Source organism: Tachyglossus aculeatus, chromosome 2, assembly GCF_015852505.1.
Source record: "Tachyglossus aculeatus isolate mTacAcu1 chromosome 2, mTacAcu1.pri, whole genome shotgun sequence".
Classification (NCBI taxonomy): Eukaryota; Metazoa; Chordata; class Mammalia; order Monotremata; family Tachyglossidae; genus Tachyglossus; species Tachyglossus aculeatus.
Genome location: NC_052067.1, coordinates 132,684,315 through 132,704,036, shown reverse-complemented (window position 1 = coordinate 132,704,036; position 19,722 = coordinate 132,684,315). Strand labels below are relative to the sequence as shown.

Genomic DNA, 19,722 nt, shown 5'->3' with positions numbered 1-19,722 from the left:
ATTGATTGATTGATTTGTGTGTGTGTATGTGTGTGTGTGTGTGTGGTATATACACAGCACCTGTATATATGTATATATGTTTGTACATATTTATTACTCTATTTATTTATTTTACTTGTACATATCTATTCTATTCATTTCATTTTGGTAGTATGTTTGGTTCTGTTCTCCGTCTCCCCCCTTTTAGACTGTGAGCCCACTGTTGGGTAGGGACTGTCTCTACATGTTGCCAACTTGTACTTTCCAAGTGCTTAGTACATCACCATCATCAATCGTATTTATTGAGCGCTAACTATGTGCAGAGCACTGTACTAAGCGCTTGGGAAGTACAAATTGGCAACATATAGAGACAGTCCCTACCCAACAGTGGGCTCACAGTCTAGAAGGGGGAGACAGAGACCAAACATACTAACAAAATAAAATAAATAGAATAGATATGTACAAATAAATTAAATAAATAAATAGAGTAAAAAAATATGTACAAACATATATACATATATACAGTACATATGCATAGTACAGTGCTCTGCACATAGTAAGCGCTCAATAAATACGATTGATGACGATGATGATGATGGTATTTGTTAGGGCGCTTACAGCGTGCCAGGCACCGTACAAAGTGCCGGGGAAGAACAAGCCAACCAGGTGGGATACGGTCCGTGTCCCACGTGGGGCTCACGGTCTTAATCCCCGTGTTACAGATGAGGAAACTGAGGCACAGAGAAAGCGAGGCGACTTGCCGAGGCCACACGGCAGACGAGTGGCGGAGCCGGGATTAGAAGCCCCGCTAAATCCCAAACCCGCCAGGCCACGGTGATTCTCCCGTGGGATTCTTGCTTCTCCCCAGCCTCCCCTTCCCCTTGGCCTCCAGACAGGCGGAGGCCCTTGGGTAGGACTGTGTGAGCCCACTGTTGGGTAGGGACCGTCTCTATACGTTGCCAACTTGGACTTCCCAAGCGCTTAGTCCAGTGCTCTGCACACAGTAAGCGCTCAATAAATACGATTGAATGAATGAATGAAAGTGGAGTGTGGATAGGTATCTGGATAGGTACCTCTATATATGTTTGTACATATTTATTACTCTATTTATTTTATTTGTACATATTTATTCTATTTATTTTATTTCGTTAATATGTTTTGTTTTGTTGGCTGTATCCCCCTTCTAGGCTGTGAGCCCGCCGTTGGGTAGGGACCGTCTCTATCTGTTCCCGACTTGTACTTCCCAAGCGCTTAGTCCAGTGCTCTGCACACAGTAAGCGCTTAATAAATACGATTGAATGAATGAATGAATGTATATATGTTTGTATTTGTTTATTTTATTTGTACATATTTATTCTATTTATTTTATTTTGTTAATATGTTTTGTTTTGTTGTCTGTCTCCCCCTTCTAGACTGTGAGCCCGCCGTTGGGTAGGGACCGTCTCTATCTGTCCCCGACTTGTACTTCCCAAGCGCTTAGTCCAGTGCTCTGCACACAGTAAGCGCTCAATAAATACGAATGAATTAATGAATGAATGTATATATGTTTGTATTTATTTTATTTGTACATATTTATTCCATTTATTTTATTTTGTTAATATGTTTTGTTTTGTTGTCTGTCTCCCCCCTTCTAGACTGTGAGCCTGCCGTTGGGTAGGGACCGTCTCTATCTGTTCCCGACTTGTACTTCCCAAGCGCTTAGTCCAGTGCTCTGCACACAGTAAGCGCTCAATAAATACGATTGAATGAATGAATAAATGATGCCTGTCAGGTGGAAATATCTGGAGCCAGTAAAGGGTGAAAGCCCAACGAAGATAGTTAATGGAAACTTCTGAGTAGGTTATCAATCCTCACCCCGAAGGTCGTGGAAAACTGGTGGCCTGTGGTGTCTCTGGATCGCTCTTCCTTTCTCCTGCGTTGAAATGGCTACCCGCCAGACGTCATGGGTTCGAATCCCTGCTCTGCCACTTGTCAGCTGTGCGACTTTGGACAAGTCACTTCACTTCTCTGGGCCTCAGTTCCCTCATCTGTAAATGGGGATGAAGACTGTGAGCCCCACGTGGGACAACCTGATCACACTGTCCCCGGCGCTTAGAACAGTGCTTGGCACATAGTAAGTGCTTAATTAATGCCATCATTATTAGGATTAAAACAAACATCCGATTGGGTCGGAACCTTAGGGTCAGGGTGCGGCGGGGTATTCGTTAAGCGCCCGCCGTGGGTCAAACACTGGTCTAAGCGCTGAACGAGTGGTGTCTTTCTGTCTCTGAAATTCTTCCAGTTTTTTATTGAGAAAGGTAGCAGCGGTGTATTTCCCTTTGGAAGATAGGAAAAGCTGGTCCTCCTTTGCGCTGTGATTTTAAATCGGAATTTTTGCAACTGTGGGGGATTCAGGCATACTGATTTCTGGGGAATTAATACAGCTATGCTCTTGTGTAGGAAAAATCATCAGAACAGTGCTTTGCACATAGTAAGCGCTTAATAAATGCCATTATTATTATCTGCTACATGCCAAGTGCTGGAGTAGATTCATTCATCATCATCATCATCATCATCATCATCATCATCATCATCATCAATCGTATTTATTGAGCGCTTACTATGTGCAGAGCACTGTACTAAGCGCTTGGGAAGTCCAAGTTGGCAACATATAGAGACAGTCCCTCCCCAACAGTGGGCTCACAGTCTAAAAGGGGGAGACAGAGAACAAAACCAAACGTACTAACAAAATAAAATAAATGGGATAGATACGTACAAGTAAAATAAATAAATAAATAGAGTAATAAATATGTACAAACATCATCATCATCATCACCATCAATCGTATTTATTGAGCGCTTACTATGTGCAGAGCACTGTACTAAGCGCTTGGGAAGTCCAAGTTGGCAACATATAGAGACAGTCCCTCCCAACAGTGGGCTCACAGTCTAAAAGGGGGAGACAGAACAAAACCAAACATACTAACAAAATAAAATAGATAGGATAGATACGTACAAGTAAAATAAATAACTAAATAGAGTAATAAATATGTACAAACATCATCATCATCATCACCATCAATCGTATTTATTGAGCGCTTACTATGTGCAGAGCACTGTACTAAGCGCTTGGGAAGTCCAAGTTGGCAACATATAGAGACAGTCCCTCCCCAACAGTGGGCTCACAGTCTAAAAGGGGGAGACAAAACCAAACATACTAACAAAATAAAATAAATAGGATAGATGCGTACAAGTAAAATAAATAAATAAATAGAGTAATAAATATGTACAAACATATATACATATATACATATTCATGCATATAGTAAGCGCTTAACAAATGCCATTATTATTATTATTATTATTCATTGAATCGTATTTATTGAGCGCTTACTATGTGCAGAGCACTGGACTAAGCGCTCGGGAAGTCCAAGTCGGCAACACATAGAGACGGTCCCTACCCAACAGTGGGCTCACAGTCTAAAAGGGGGAGACAGAGAACAAAACCAAACATACTAACAAAATAAAATAAATAGGATAGATATGTACAAGTAAAATAAATAAATAAATAGAGTAATAAATATGTACAAACATATATACATATATACATATTCATGCATATAGTAAGCGCTTAACAAATGCCATTATTATTATTATTCATTGAATCGTATTTATTGAGCGCTGACTGTGCGCAGAGCACTGGACTAAGTGCTCGGGAAGTACACGTCGGCAACATATAGAGACGGTCCCTACCCAACAACGGGCTCACAGTCTAAAAGGGGGAGACAGAGAACAAAACAAAACGTGTGGACAGGGGTCAAGTCATCAGAATAAATAGAAATAAAGCTGGATGCACATCATTCATAAAATAAATAGAATAGTAGGCGATCAGATGGAACCAAGTTCCTTCCCACATGAGGCTCACAGTTTAATCCGGTAGCCATAGCACGTTCTAGTTAAGCAGTTATTCTAGTCCTGGTTGTTGTGTTGTACTCTCCCCTGCTCTTCGTACGGTGCTGTGCACATAATAATCAATCAATCAATCAATCAATCAATCGTATTTATTGAGCGCTTACTATGTGCAGAGCACTGTACTAAGCGCTTGGGAAGTACAAATTGGCATCACATAGAGACAGTCCCTACCCAACAGTGGGCTCACAGTCTAAAAAGCATAATAAGCGCTCAGTAAATGTCCCTCATGAGATTCCGGGCTTTCAGACTGTTAAATACAAAATGAATCTAGACCTCTAGACTGTGAGCCCACTCTTCTAGACTGTGAGCCCACTGTTGGGAAGGGACCGTCTCTATATGTTGCCAACTTGGACTTCCCAAGCGCTTAGTCCAGTGCTCTGCACACAGTAAGCGCTCAATAAATACGATTGATTGAATCCCAGTGTAGTTTCAGGATTAGGTTGGCCTGCAGATAGAGAGATAGAAGCGGTGTGGCCTAATAGAAGGAACGCAGGCTTGGGAGTCAGAATCTAATCCCGACTCTCCCACCAGTCTCCTGTGTGACCTTGGGCAAGTCACTTCACTTCTCTGGGCCTCAGTTTCCTCTTCTGTAAAATTCATTCATTCAGTCAGTCGTATTTATTGAGCGCTTACTGTGTGCAGAGCACTGGACTAAGCGCTTGGGAAGTACAAGTTGGGAACTTATAGAGACGGTCCCCACCCGACAGCGGGCTCACAGTCTAGGAGGGGGGAGACAGACAACAAAACGAAACATATTAACAAAATAAAATAAATAGAATATGTACAAATAAAATAGAGTAATAAATACGTACAAACATATATACATTCATTCATTCATTCATTCAGTCGTATTTATTGAGTGCTTACTGTGTGCAGAGCACTGTACTAAGCGCTTGGGAAGTACAAGTTGGGAACTTATAAAGACGGTCCCTACCCAACAGCGGGCTCACAGTCTAGAAGGGGGGAGACAGACAACAAAACGAAACATATTAACAAAATAAAATAAATAGAATATGTACAAATAAAATAGAGTAATAAATACGTACAAACATATATACATTCATTCATTCAATCGTATTTATTGAGCGCTTACTGTGTGCAGAGCACTGGACTAAGCGCTTGGGAAGTACAAGTTGGGAACTTATAGAGACGGTCCCCTCCCGACAGCGGGCTCACAGTCTAGAAGGGGGGAGACAGACAACAAAACGAAACATATTAACAAAATAAAATAAGCAGAATAAATATGTACAAATAACACTTCTCTGGGCCTCAGTGACCTCATCTGGAAAATGAGGATGAAAACTGTGCCAACTTGTACTTCCCAAGTGCTTAGTCCAGTGCTCTGCACACAGTAAGCGCTCAATAAATACGATTGATGATGATGATAAATGCGATTGAATGAATGAATGATGGAAAATGAGGATGAAAACTGTGCCAACTTGTACTTCCCAAGCGCTTAGTCCAGTGCTCTGCACACAGTAAGCGCTCAATAAATACGATTGATGATGATGATAAATGCGATTGAATGAATGAATGATGGAAAATGAGGATGAAAACTGTGCCAACTTGTACTTCCCAAGCGCTTAGTACAGTGCTCTGCACACAGTAAGCGCTCAATAAATGCTATTGAATGAATGAATGAACGATTCCCTCGGCTTCACTAGACATCTTCGGCCAACCGGGTTGTTTTCCGCCTCCAACCATCACCCCGACCTCCTGGGGACCTCCGTGAACGTCCAGGAGTGACTTATAAATATTCTTTCATTCATTCAATCATATTGAGTGCTTACTGTGTGCAGGGCACTGTACTAAGCGCTCGATAATAATGGTATTTGTTAAGCGCTTACTATGTGCCAAGTCCTGTTCTAAGCACTTGATAATAATGGTATTTGTAAGCACTTACTATGTGCCAAGTCCTGTTCTAAGCGCTTGATAATAATGGTATTTGCTAAGCGCTTACTATGTGCCAAGTCCTGTTCTAAGCGCTTGATAATAATGGTATTTGCTAAACGCTTACTATGTGCCAAGTCCTGTTCTAAGCGCTTGATAATAATGGTATTTGCTAAGCGCTTACTATGTGCCAAGTCCTGTTCTAAGCGCTTGATAATAATGGTTTTTGCTAAGCGCTTACTATGTGCCAAGTCCTGTTCTAAGCGCTTGATAATAATGGTTTTTGCTAAGCGCTTGCTATGTGCCAAGTCCTGTTCTAAGTGCCTGATAATAATGGTATTTGTTAAGCGCTTACTATGTGCCAAGTCCTGTTCTAAGCGCCTGATAATAATGGTATTTGCTAAGCGCTTACTATGTGCCAAGTCCTGTTCTGAGCACTTGATAATAATGGTATTTGTAAGCACTTACTATGTGCCAAGTCCTGTTCTAAGCGCTTGATAATAATGGTATTTGTTAAGCGCTTACTATGTGCCAAGTCCTGTTCTAAGCGCTTGATAATAATGGTATTTGCTAAGCGCTTACTATGTGCCAAGTCCTGTTCTAAGCGCTTGATAATAATGGTATTTGTTAATCGCTTGCTATGTGCCAAATCCTGTTCTAAGCGCCAGGGGTGATCAGGTTGTCCCATATGGGCTCACAGTCTTAGTCCCCATTTTACAGATGAGGCAACCGAGGCCCAGAGAAGTGAAGTGACTTGCCCAGAGTCACACAGCTGACAAGTGGCCCAGGATTCGAACCCACGACCTCCGACTCCGAAGCCCGGTCTCTTTCCACTAAGCCTGCTGAAGCAGCGTGTCCCTCCCGGGATCTGACACGGAGGCCGTCGGAGCCCCTCAAGGAAGGCCGGAGTCCCGAGGGTCTGAAAGGGCCACCCGACGAAGTCGCCGTCCCGGAGAAGGTGAGGGATGCGTCCGAGGGAGGCTATCCCAACCGGAGCTCCGACGGAATGCTTCCCAAGCAGCTCGGGCCGGAGCGCAACGCCGACATCCATCCGGAACGAGGAGCCGTCGTCTGGGGAAGCGTCGGAAACTCCTCGGGCTCCGTGGAATCAATGCTCCTGAGAGCTTGGGAAAGCACGAAAGAAAGGAGAGGGGCGAGCGTCTCGCCTACAGGCCGCCTTCAGTCTGCTGTACCCTTCTCGTCAGGAGGATTGCTTTCAGAGAATTTCTGAGATTAGGTAGATTTAGGATAAAGGGAAGAGAAAAGGTGCCAATTAGTTCCAGAATTAACGTGGCGGAGAAGGCCGAACCCGGGCGTACGGTCCCAGATGTGGATTTGATGGTTCGGATTTTATGGTCTTTAAGCGCTTCCTCTTTGTCAAGCAGTCTTCTTAACGCCGGGTTAGATGCGAGTTCATCAGGTCGGAGTCGCCGTCCCACTTGGGGCTCGCTGTCTAAGTAGGAGGGCCAACAGGTATTTATTCCCCATGGGGAAGTTGAGGAAACTGAGGCCCAGAGGAGTTCAGGGACGCGATTACTCTTTGTCAAGCAGTCTTCTTTACGCCGGGTTAGATTCGAGTTAATCAGGTCGGAGTCACCGTCCCAAGTAGGAGGGCGAACAGGTATTTATTCCCCATTTGGAAGTTGAGGAAACTGAGGCCCGGAGGAGTTCAGTGACGCGCTTACTCTTTGTCAAGCAGTCTTCTTTACGCCGGGTTAGATGCGAGTTCATCAGGTCGGAGTCGCCGTCCCAAGTAGGAGGGCGAACAGGTATTTATTCCCCATTGGGAAGTTGAGGAAACTGAGGCCCGGAGGAGTTCAGTGACACGATTACTCTTTGTCAAGCAGTCTTCTTTACGCCGGATTAGATGCGAGTCAATCAGGTCGGAGTCACCGTCCCAAGTAGGAGGGCGAACAGATATTTATTCCCCATTTGGAAGTTGAGGAAACTGAGGCCCGGAGGAGTTCAGTGACGCGCTTACTCTTTGTCAAGCAGTCTTCTTTACGCCGGGTTAGATGCGAGTTCATCAGGTCGGAGTCACTGTCCCACTTGGGGCTCACTGTCTAAGTAGGAGGGCCAACAGGTATTTATTTATTCCCCATTGGGAAGTTGAGGAAACTGAGGCCCGGAGGAGTTCAGTGACGTGATTACTCTTTTTCAAGCAGTCTTCTTTACGCCGGGTTAGATGCAAGTTAATCAGGTCAGAGTCACCATCCCAAGTAGGAGGGTGAATAGGTATTTATTCCCCATTGGCAAGTTGAGGAAACTGAGGCCCGGAGGAGTTCAGTGACGCAATTACTCTTTGTCAAGCAGTCTTCTTTACACCGGGTTAGATGCAAGTTAATCAGGTCGGAGTCACCGTCCCAAGTAGGAGGGCGAACAGGTATTTATTCCCCATTTGGAAGTTGAGGAAACTGAGGCCCGGAGGTGTTCAGTGACGCATCTACTCTTTGTCAAGCAGTCTTCTGAACGCCGGGTTAGATGCGAGTTAATCAGTTCGGAGTCACTGTCCCACTTGGGGCTCGCTGTCTAAGTAGGAGGGCGAACAGGTGTTTATTCCCCATTTGGAAGTTGAGGAAACTGAGGCCCGGAGGAGTTCAGTGACGCGATTACTCTTTGTCAAGCAGTCTTCTTTACGCCGGGTTAGATGCAAGTTAATCAGGTCGGAGTCACTGTCCCACTTGGGGCTCGCTGTCTAAGTAGGAGGGCGAACAGGTATTTATTCCCCATTTGGAATTTGAGGAAACTGGGGCCCGGAGGAGTTCAGTGACTTGGCCAAGGTCACCCAGCAGGCAAGTGGCAGAGCCGAGCTTACAGCCAAGGTCCTCTGACTTGCAGCCCGTGCTTTTTCCACCGAGCATCGCTGCTTTCCAGGTTTTAGCCCTTTCCCCATCCCACTAGTGACCCAAACCATTCCCAAATGGGAGACTGCAGGAAGAAAGATTCATTCATTCAATCGTATTTATTGAGCGCTTACTGTGTGCAGAGCACTGTACGAAGCACTTGGGAAGTACAAGTTGGGAACATATAGAGACGGTCCCTACCCAACAGCGGGCTCACAGTCTAGAAGGGGGAGACAGCCAACAAAACAAAACATATTAACAAAATAAAATAAACAGAATAAATATGTACAAATAAAATAGAGTAATAAATACGTACAAACATATATACATTCATTCATTTATTCATTCGTATTTATTGAGTGCTTACTGTATGCAGAGCACTGTACTAAGCGCTTGGGAAGTATAAGTTGGGAACATATAGAGACGGTCCCTACCCAACAGCGGGCTCATAGTCTAGAAGGGGGAGACAGACAACAAAACAAAACATACTAACAAAATAAAATAAATAGAATAAATATGTACAAATAAAATAGAGTAATAAATACATACATATATACATTCATTCATTCAATCGTATTTATTGAGCGCTTACTATGTGCAGAGCACTAAGCACTTGGGAAGTCCAAGTTGGGAACATCTAGAGACGGTCCCTACCGAGCAGTGGGCTCACAGTCTAGAAGGGGGAGACAGACAACAAAACAAAACATATTAACAAAATAAAATAAATAGAATAGATATGTACAAAGAAAATAGAGTAATAAATATGTACATATATACATTCATTCAATCGTATTTATTGAGCGCTTACTATGTGCAGAGCACTAAGCGCTTGGGAAGTCCAAGTTGGGAACATCTAGAGACAGTCCCTACCCAACAGTGGGCTCACAGTCTAGAAGGGGGAGACAGACAACAAAATAGAACATATTAGCAAAATAAAATCAATAGAATAAATATGTACAATGATTTCCTCTTGAGGAAGGGCCTTCTTGCATCTCTGACCTTCTTCACCTCCCTTAGAGAGTCAGGGGCTCAATCAATCAATCAGTCGTATTTATTGAGCGCTTACTGTGTGCAGAGCACTGTACTAAGCGCTTGGGAAGTACAAGTTGGCAACATCTAGAGACGGTCCCTACCCAGCAGCGGGCTCACAGTCTAGAAGGGGGAGACCGAGAACAAAACAGAACATATTAACAAAATAAAATAAATAGAATAAATATGTACAAGTAAAATAAATAGAGTAATAAATACGTGCAAACATATTATCAATCGTATTTATTGAGCGCTTACTGTGTGCAGAGCACTGTACTAAGCGCTTGGGAAGTCCAAGTTGGCAACATCTGGAGACGGTCCCTACCCAACAGCGGGCTCACAGTCTAGAAGGGGGAGACAGACAACCAAACAGAACATATTAACAAAATAAAATAAATAGAATAAATATGTACAAGTAAAATAAATAGAGTAATAAATACGTGCAAACACATCATCATCAATCGTATTTATTGAGCGCTTACTGTGTGCAGAGCACTGTACTAAGCGCTTGGGAAGTCCAAGTTGGCAACATCTAGAGACGGTCCCTACCCAACAGCGGGCTCACAGTCGAGAAGGGGGAGACAGACAACAAAACAGAACATATTAACAAAATAAAATAAATAGAATAAATATGTACAAGTAAAATAAATAAATAAATAGAGCAATAAGTACGTGCAAACATATATACATATATACAGGGCTCAGAATGGTCGCTCCTGGCTGCCAGCGTTACTTACTCTCCCCCTTTTAGACTGTGAGCCCGCCGTTGGGTAGGGACCGTCTCTATACGTTGCCAACCTGTACTTCCCAAGCGCTTAGTCCAGTGCTCCGCACACAGTAAGCGCTCAATAAATACGATTGATTGATTGATCGATTGATTGATTCAAGCCTACCAGAGCCCGCTTTCCGTTTGCAAGTGGGATGGGTGGGGATTAGCGGGGCCAGTGCTAAAACGCTTCTTGTTCAGAGTGGGTCGTTTCCTGAAAAATGTCAACGCTGAAGGCCCCCTCCCGCTTCACTGTTGACCTCATTCACTCATTCAATCGCATTTACTTTTATTTATTTATTTATTTATTTACTTATTTATTTATTTATTTATTTATTTATTTTGTTTGTCCATATCTATTCTATTTCTTTTATTTTGTTAGTATGTTTGGTTTTGTTCTCCGTCTCCCCCTTTTAGACTGTGAGCCCACTGTTGGGTAGGGACTGTCTCTGTATGTTGCCAACTTGGACTTCCCAAGCGCTCAGTCCAGTGCTCTGCACATAGTAAGCGCCCAATAAATACGATTGATGATGATGATGATGATTTACTGAGCGCTTACCGTGTGCAGAGCACTGGACTGAGCGCTTGGGAAGTCCAAGCTGAAACGAACAAAGGCTTCGAGCAGAATGAGAGTCCATGAAGAAGGACTGTGAGCGAGACCAAATGCTGACGGCGGTTTGAGCCGCAGGCTGGATGATCGTACAGAAACGCAGTATTGGAGAGACTCTGTTTGCTTTCCTTCCTATCCCCACATAATCAATCAATCGTATTTATTGATTCCCCACAGCACCTGTATATATGTATATATGTTTGTACATATTTATTACTCTATTTATTTATTTATTTATTTTATTTGTCCATATCTATTCTATTTATTTTATTTTGTTAGTTAGTTGATTCCCCACAGCACCTGCACATATGTATATATGTTTGTACATATTTATTACTCTATTTATTTATTTATTTATTTTATTTGTACATATCTATTCTATTTATTTTATTTTGTTAGTTAGTTGATTCCCCACAGCACCTGCACATATGTATATATGTTTGTACATATTTATTACTCTATTTATTTATTTACTTATTTTATTTGTACATATCTATTCTATTTATTTTATTTTGTTAGTTAGTTGATTCCCCACAGCACCTGCACATATGTATATATGTTTGTACATATTTATTACTCTATTTATTTATTTATTTATTTATTTTATTTGTACATATCTATTCTATTTATTTTATTTTGTTAGTTAGTTGATTCCCCACAGCACCTGCACATATGTATATATGTTTGTACATATTTATTACTCTATTTATTTATTTTATTTGTACATATCTATTCTATTTCTTTTATTTTGTTAGTTAGTTGATTCCCCACAGCACCTGTATATATGTATATATGTTTGTACATATTTATTACTCTGTTTATTTATTTAATTTGTACATATCTATTCTATTTATTTTATTTTGTTAGTACGTTTGGTTTTGTTCTCTGTCTCCCCCTTTTAGACTGTGAGCCCACTGTTGGGTAGGGACTGTCTCTAGATGTTGCCAATTTGTACTTCCCAAGCGCTTAGTCCAGTGCTCTGCACATAGTAAGCGCTCAATAAATACGATTGATTGATTGATTGATCTATTCTATTTATTTTATTTTGTTAGTTAGTTGATTCCCCACAGCACCTGTACATATGTATATATGTTTGTACATATTTATTACTCTATTTATTTATTTATTTATTTATTTTATTTGTACATATCTATTCTATTTATTTTATTTTGTTAGTTAGTTGATTCCCCACAGCACCTGTATATATGTATATATGTTTGTACATATTTATTACTCTATTTATTTATTTATTTTATTTGTACATATCTATTCTATTTATTTTATTTTGTTAGTATGTTTGGTTTTGTTCTCTGTCTCCCCCTTTTAGACTGTGAGCCCACTGTTGGGTAGGGACTGTCTCTATATGTTGCCAATTTGTACTTTCCAAGCGCTTAGTACAGTGCTCTGCACATAGTAAGTGCTCAATAAATACAATTTGATTGATTGATTGATTGATTGATTGAGCGCTTACTGTGTGCAGAGCACTGTACTAAGCGCTTGGGAAGTACAAGTTGGCAACACATAGAGACAGTCCCTACCCCACAGCGGGCTCACAGTCTAAAAGACTCACGGGTTGCTTTCACCGTTAATAGTAATACTACCACTACTAATATCATCAATCATATTTATTGAGCGCTTACTATGTGCAGAGCACTGTACTAAGCGCTTGGGAAGTCCAAATTGGCAACATATAGAGACAGTCCCTACCCAACAGTGGGCTCACAGTCTAAAAGTCTAATATCTATTATGATATTTGGTAAGCGCCTACTATGTGCAAGGCACTAAGTGCTGGGGGTCAAAAGAAGGAACTCAGACATATTTATAATATCACTGATTGAGCGCTTACTACGTGCAAAGCACTGTTCTAAGCGCCGGGGAGGTTCCAAGGTGATCAGGTTGTCCCACGGGGGGGCTCACAGTCTTAATCCCCATTTTACAGATGAGGGAACTGAGGCACAGAGAAGTGACTTGCCCACAGTCGCCCAGCTGACAGTCGGCGGGGTCGGGATGTAGTCCCCGCCCCGCGTGGGGCTCACATCTTAATCCTCATTTTACAGATGAGGTCCGATTTGTACTCCCGAAGCGCTTAGTACAGTGCGACCTCCTAGTCACCCAAACAATCATCCCTGGGAGGCGAGGGTAGGCCGGAACCGCAGCGAGCTCACGTACGGGTGAGTAGCTGAGTTATATTCCGCTCGAAGCCATTTTTTAAATCTGAGCCATCGGTGAGCGGCCTCCCACGATGGGGCTATTTTCCCCTCGCCCCCGCCATCCCCTCGGTCAAACAATCAATCAATCAATCGTATTTATTGAGCACTTACTGTGTGCACTGTACTAAGCACTTGGGAAGTCCAAGTTGGCAACATATAGAGAGGGTCCCTACCCGACAGTGGGCTCACAGACATCATCATCATCATCAATCGTATTTTTTGAGCGGTTACTACGTGCAGAGCACTGTACTAAGCGCTTGGGAAGTACAAATTGGCAACATATAGAGACGGTCCCTACCCAACATTGGGCTCACAGTCTAAAAGTCTTAAACATTATAATGAACAGTCTAAAACATTATAATAATAATGTTGGTATTTGTTAAGCGCTTACCATGGGCCAAGCACTACAAGGCCATCAGGTCAGTTTTGTTTTCATCATCATCAATCGTATTTATTGAGCGCTTACTATGTGCAGAGCACTGGACTAAGCGCTTGGGAAGTACAAATTGGCAACATCTAGAGACAGTCCCTACCCAACATTGGGCTCACAGTCTAAAAGTCTAAAACGTTATAAGAAACAGTCTAAAACATTATAATGATAATGTTGGTATTTGTTAAGCGCTTACCATGGGCCAAGCACTACAAGGCCATCAGGTCAGTTTTGTTTTCATCATCATCATCATCAATCGTATTTATTGAGCGCTTACTATGTGCAGAGCACTGGACTAAGCGCTTGGGAAGTACAAATTGGCAACATCTAGAGACAGTCCCTACCCAACATTGGGCTCACAGTCTAAAAGTCTACAACGTTATAATAAACAGTCTAAAACATTATAATGATAATGTTGGTATTTGTTAAGCGCTTACCATGGGCCAAGCACTACAAGGCCATCGGGTCAGTTTTGTTTTCATCATCATCATCATCATCAATCGTATTTATTGAGCGCTTACTATGTGCAGAGCACTGGACTAAGCGCTTGGGAAGTACAAATTGGCAACATCTAGAGACGGTCCCTACCCAACAGTGGGCTCACAGTCTAAAGGTCTAAAACATTATAATAAACAGTCTAAAACATTATAATAATAATGTTGGTATTTGTTAAGCGCTTACCATGGGCCAAGCACTACAAGGCCATCAGGTCAGTTTTGTTTTCATCATCATCATCATCATCAATCGTATTTATTGAGCGCTTACTATGTGCAGAGCACTGGACTAAGCGCTTGGGAAGTACAAGTTGGCAACATCTAGAGACGGTCCCTACCCAACAGTGGGCTCACAGTCTAAAGGTCTAAAACATTATAATAAACAGTCTAAAACATTATAATAATAATGTTGGTATTTGTTAAGCGCTTACCATGGGCCAAGCACTACAAGGTCATCAGGTCAGTTTTATTTTCATCATCATCATCATCAATCGTATTTATTGAGCGCTTACTATGTGCAGAGCACTGTACTAAGCGCTTGGGAAGTACAAATTGGCAACATATAGAGACAGTCCCTACCCAACATTGGGCTCACAGTCTAAAAGTCTACAACATTATAATAAACAGTCTAAAACATTATAATAATAATGTTGGTATTTGTTAAGCGCTTACCATGGGCCAAGCACTACAAGGCCATCAGGTCAGTTTTGTTTTCATCATCATCAATCGTATTTATTGAGCGCTTACTATGTGCAGAGCACTGGACTAAGCGCTTGGGAAGTACAAATTGGCAACATGTAGAGACAGTCCCTACCCAACAGTGGGCTCACAGTCTAAAAGGGGGAGACAGAGAACAAAAACCAAACATGCTAACAAAATAAAATAAATAGGATCGATATGTACAAGTAAAATAAATAAATAGAGTAATAAATGTGTACAACCATATATACATTTTCCTCGCGGCCACCTTCCGTCACCCGCCCTCGTTTTCACGGCTTGGTTTTCCTCTCCCCTCAGAGCGCTCGACTTCCAAGGCTGGAGCGTTGACGGTGCCGTACGACTGATTTTTCCCAATCCCCCCGAGTTTCTCCTCATCGCGCGGAAACCCGAAGCAGAAATCGGGGCCCCAATCCCCTAGGTCGGAATCGCATCCGCGAGGATGAACCCCATTCTCATCTTTTAGACTGTGAGCCCACTGTTGGGTAGGGACCGTCTCTATATGTTGCCAACTTGGACTTCCCAAGCGCTTAGTCCAGTGCTCTGCACACAGTAAGCGCTCAATAAATACGATTGATTGATTGATTGATTGTCCCGTGCTCATCTCGACTGGACAGAGAAGCAGCGTGGCTCGGTGGAAAGAGCCCGGGCTTTGAAGTCATCATCATCATCATCATCATCAATCGTATTTATTGAGCGCTTACTATGTGCAGAGCACTGTACTAAGCGCTTGGGAAGTACAGATTGGCAACATATAGAGACAGTCCCTACCCAACAGTGGGCTCACAGTCTAGAAGGGGGAGACAGAGAACAAAACCAAACATACTAACAAAATAAAATAAATAGAATAGATATGTACAAATAAAATAAATAAATAAATAAATAGAGTAAAAAAATATGTACAAACATATATACATATATACAGGTGGTGTGGGGAAGGGAAGGAGGTAAGATGGGGGGGATGGAGAGGGGGACGAGGGGGAGAGGAAGGAAGGGGCTCAGTCTGGGAAGGCCTCCTGGAGGAGGTGAGCTCTCAGCAGGGCCTTGAAGGTAGGAAGAGAGCTAGCTTGGTGGATGGGCATGGGTTCGAATCCCGGCTCCGCCACATGTCTGCTGTGTGACCTTGGCCAAGTCACTTCACTTTGAAGTGAAGCCTCAGTTACCTTATCCGGAAAATGGGGATTAAGACTGTAAGCCCCACGTGGGACAACTTGATCACCTTGTATTCCCCCACCAGCGCTTAGAACAGTGCTCTGCACATAGTAAGCGCTTAACAAACGCCATTATTGTTATTATTATTATTATTATCTCTCAACGCAGGACCGACCAGCCATGCAGCTGTACCAGCCGGGCGCCCACACCCGAACGCGTCCGACCGCGGCCGGCAGACCCTCCTCCGGCCCCGGCGGGAAGTCCGGCGGAGAAGCCGGAGATGGGAAGCGCGAGGCAGAAGCTGCAGCTGGAGCTGGTCCTGAGAAGAGCGAAGAGGCCGAGTAAACCCCCGTGCGGGTCAAATCCGTGACGGTGATGAACGCCGGAGTCCAGGGGCGTCTAGCTCGAAGCCTGCCATGTGCTCTCCAGGAAAACGTGCTGGGGCTTCGGGCGGATGAAATGCGGCAGACATGCTGTTGGTGTGTTCTCCCCAGACGGCCTGGATTCCAGTCATTCGTCAGATCCGTCCCATTCTCCGGTACCGACCGATATTTCTCTAGCACTTTTCAGGAAAAAAACACAACACACACACACCCAAAAAAAACCATTCTCCTTCCCAAAGTCCGAGGGCAAGGAAGGGGACAAAACGCAGCTTTGCGTCAGTTTGAGATCCACACAGAAAACCGTTCTCCTTCCCAAAGTCCGAGGGCAAGGAAGGGGACAAAACACAGCTTTGCGTCAGTTTGAGATCCACACAGAAAATCGTTCTCCTTCCCAAAGTCCGAGGGCAAGGAAGGGGACAAAACGCAGCTTTGCGTCAGTTTGAGATCCACACAAAAAAATGTTCTCCTTCCCAAAGTCCGAGGGCAAGGGAGTGGACAAAACGCAGCTTTGTGTCAGTTTGAGATCCACACAAAAAAACGTTCTCCTTCCCAAAGTCCGAGGGCAAGGAAGGGGACAAAACGCAGCTTTGCGTCAGTTTGCGATCCACACAAAAAAAATGTTCTCCTTCCCAAAGTCCGAGGGCAAGGAAGGGGACAAAACGCAGCTTTGCGTCAGTTTGAGATCCACACAAAAAAAGTTCTCCTTCCAAGAGTCCGAGGGCAAGGAAGGGGACAAAACGCAGCTTTGCGTCAATTTGAGATCCGAGGCACTTTAGTTCTGTTGGCGAACCACCCGACCGGCCGCACATCCATTGAGCGACGTGGTCTGTCGATACTTCATTGTGTTTTTGCTGTTTTCCCGGGAATCTTACGTGGTGAAATGGGAACGACGGTCCCGTTGAGTGACCCGGTGATCCGTTCGCCTTTTACTTTGTGAGCGTTTCTTTGGTTTGGGTATTTATTCTTTCGAACGAACAGACCTCAGCAGCATAAGGTGGGGATTTTCTAAAATGACTTTTTTACGGTGCGGGCGCTCACCTTCAAAAGAGGTGATTTTAAGTAACAAGAGGGGAAACCACAGGCTTTGGGACGTGGGAAGGTCACCCGGATCGTCCAGAGGAAGGCCTGTGGTTACTGTGAGGAGGGAGGAGAAAGGAGGTCTATGGCAGCTATGATATCCCCCTTCACGGACTTCCGCACCTCCCCTTTTAATGACCGACGGGCTCTCCGGTTGTCCGCAACGATGAGAAGCAGTATATTTTGTCCGTTAAAATGTGGTTTTAGTTTTGGCACCCTGCTTTGAACGTTTATTCATTCGAACGTTTTAGTGTGACCGGTTGGAAAGACCATTTTATTGTGGGTTTTTTTTTTCCCAGACATCCTGTAGAATAAAAATATACGGGTTTGCAATACGATGTCGGTGATTCCGTGACGCTTGCGCGGCATTCGTTGCCCGCGGCAGGATGAGAAGCGACGTCGCCAGGGGATCGAGAGGAGTTCCAGAAAATATTCGAGGGGCAGCGCATCGTCAGTAGGGATACCAGGTGGGGAGGGGATGTTATAATCAATCAATCGTATTTATTGAGCGCTTACTGTGTGCAGAGCACTGTACTAAGCGCTTATAAATATAAGGGATCAGAAAACTGTGGGGAAATGGGCACACGCAAACACACTGTCTCTCTCCCCCTCCTCTAGTCCCCCACCCGCCGACACGAATGACGATTTCAGTGACTACAGATGCCAGGTAGAGAATTAATCAATCAGTCATTCATTCAATCGTATTTATTGAGCGCTTACTGTGTGCAGAGCACTGGATTAAGCTCTTGGGAAGTACAAATTGGCAACATTCATTCATTTATTCAATCGTATTTATTGAGTGCTTACTGTGTGCAGAGCACTGGACCAAGCTCTTGGGAAGTACAAATTGGCAACATATTCATTCATTCATTCATTCATTCAATCGTATTTATTGAGCGCTTACTGTGTGCAGAGCACTGGATTAAGCTCTTGGGAAGTACAAATTGGCAACATATTCATTCATTCGTATTTATTGAGCGCTTACTGTGTGCAGAGCACCGGACTAAGCTCTTGGGAAGTACAAATTGGCAACATTCATTCATTTATTCAATCGTATTTATTGAGTGCTTACTGTGTGCAGAGCACTGGACCAAGCTCTTGGGAAGTACAAATTGGCAACATATTCATTCATTCATTCATTCATTCAATCGTATTTATTGAGCGCTTACTGTGTGCAGAGCACTGGATTAAGCTCTTGGGAAGTACAAATTGGCAACATATTCATTCATTTGTATTTATTGAGCGCTTACTGTGTGCAGAGCACTGGACTAAGCTCTTGGGAAGTACAGATTGGCAACATTCATTCATTTATTCAATCGTATTTATTGAGCGCTTACTGTGTGCAGAGCACTGGACCAAGCTCTTGGGAAGTACAAATTGGCAACCTATTCATTCATTCATTCATTCAATCGTATTTATTGAGCGCTTACTGTGTGCAGAGCACTGGATTAAGCTCTTGGGAAGTACAAATTGGCAACATATTCATTCATTCATTCAATCGTATTTATTGAGCGCTTACTGTGTGCAGAGCACTGGACTAAGCGCTTGGGAAGTACAAGTCGGTAACATATAGAGACGGTCCCTACCCGGCAACGGGCTCACAGTCTAGAAGGGGGAGACGGACAACAAAACAAAACATGTGGACAGGTGTCAGGTCATCAGAATAAATAAAAATAAAGCTAGATGCACATTATTAACAAAGTAAATATGTACAAGTAAAATAAATCTGTACAAACATATATACAGGCGCTGTGGGGAGGGAAAGGAGGTAGGGCGGGAGGGATGGGGAGGAGGAGAGGAAAAAGGGGGGCTCAGTCTGGAAGGCCTCCTGGAGGAGGTGAGCTCTCAGGAGGGCTTTAAGGGAGGAAGAGAGCTAGCTTGGTGGATCTTCTAGACTGTGAGCCCACTGTTGGGTAGGGACCATCTCTATATGTTGCCAACTTGTACTTCCCAAGCGCTTAGTACAGTGCTCTGCACACAGTAAGCGCTCAATAAATACGATTGAGAGAGAGAGATGTGCGGAGGGAGGGCATTCCGGGCCCGGGGGAGGACGTGGGCCGGGGGTCGATGGCGGGACGGGCGAGAACGAGGCCCGGTGAGGAGGTGAGCAGCGGCAGAGGAGCGGAGGGTGCCGGCTGGGCTGGAGAAGGAGAGAAGGGAGGGGAGGTAGGAGGGGGCCAGGGGATGGATGG

General features: G+C 43.6%; 1 protein-coding gene across 4 annotated transcripts in view; it reads left to right on the top strand.

The window, feature by feature from the left end:
• Window positions 1–16,748, top strand: part of UPF3A (UPF3A regulator of nonsense mediated mRNA decay) — a 66,450-nt gene extending 49,702 nt beyond the window's left edge. For all 4 annotated transcript variants that reach the window (XM_038740858.1, XM_038740860.1, XM_038740859.1 and 1 more), the window contains one exon: window positions 16,239–16,748. In XM_038740858.1, the coding sequence (XP_038596786.1) occupies window positions 16,239–16,415 (177 nt within the window). In that variant the 3' untranslated portion in view covers window positions 16,416–16,748. The remainder of the gene's footprint in view (window positions 1–16,238) is intronic.
• Window positions 16,749–19,722: the final 2,974 nt, after the last annotated feature.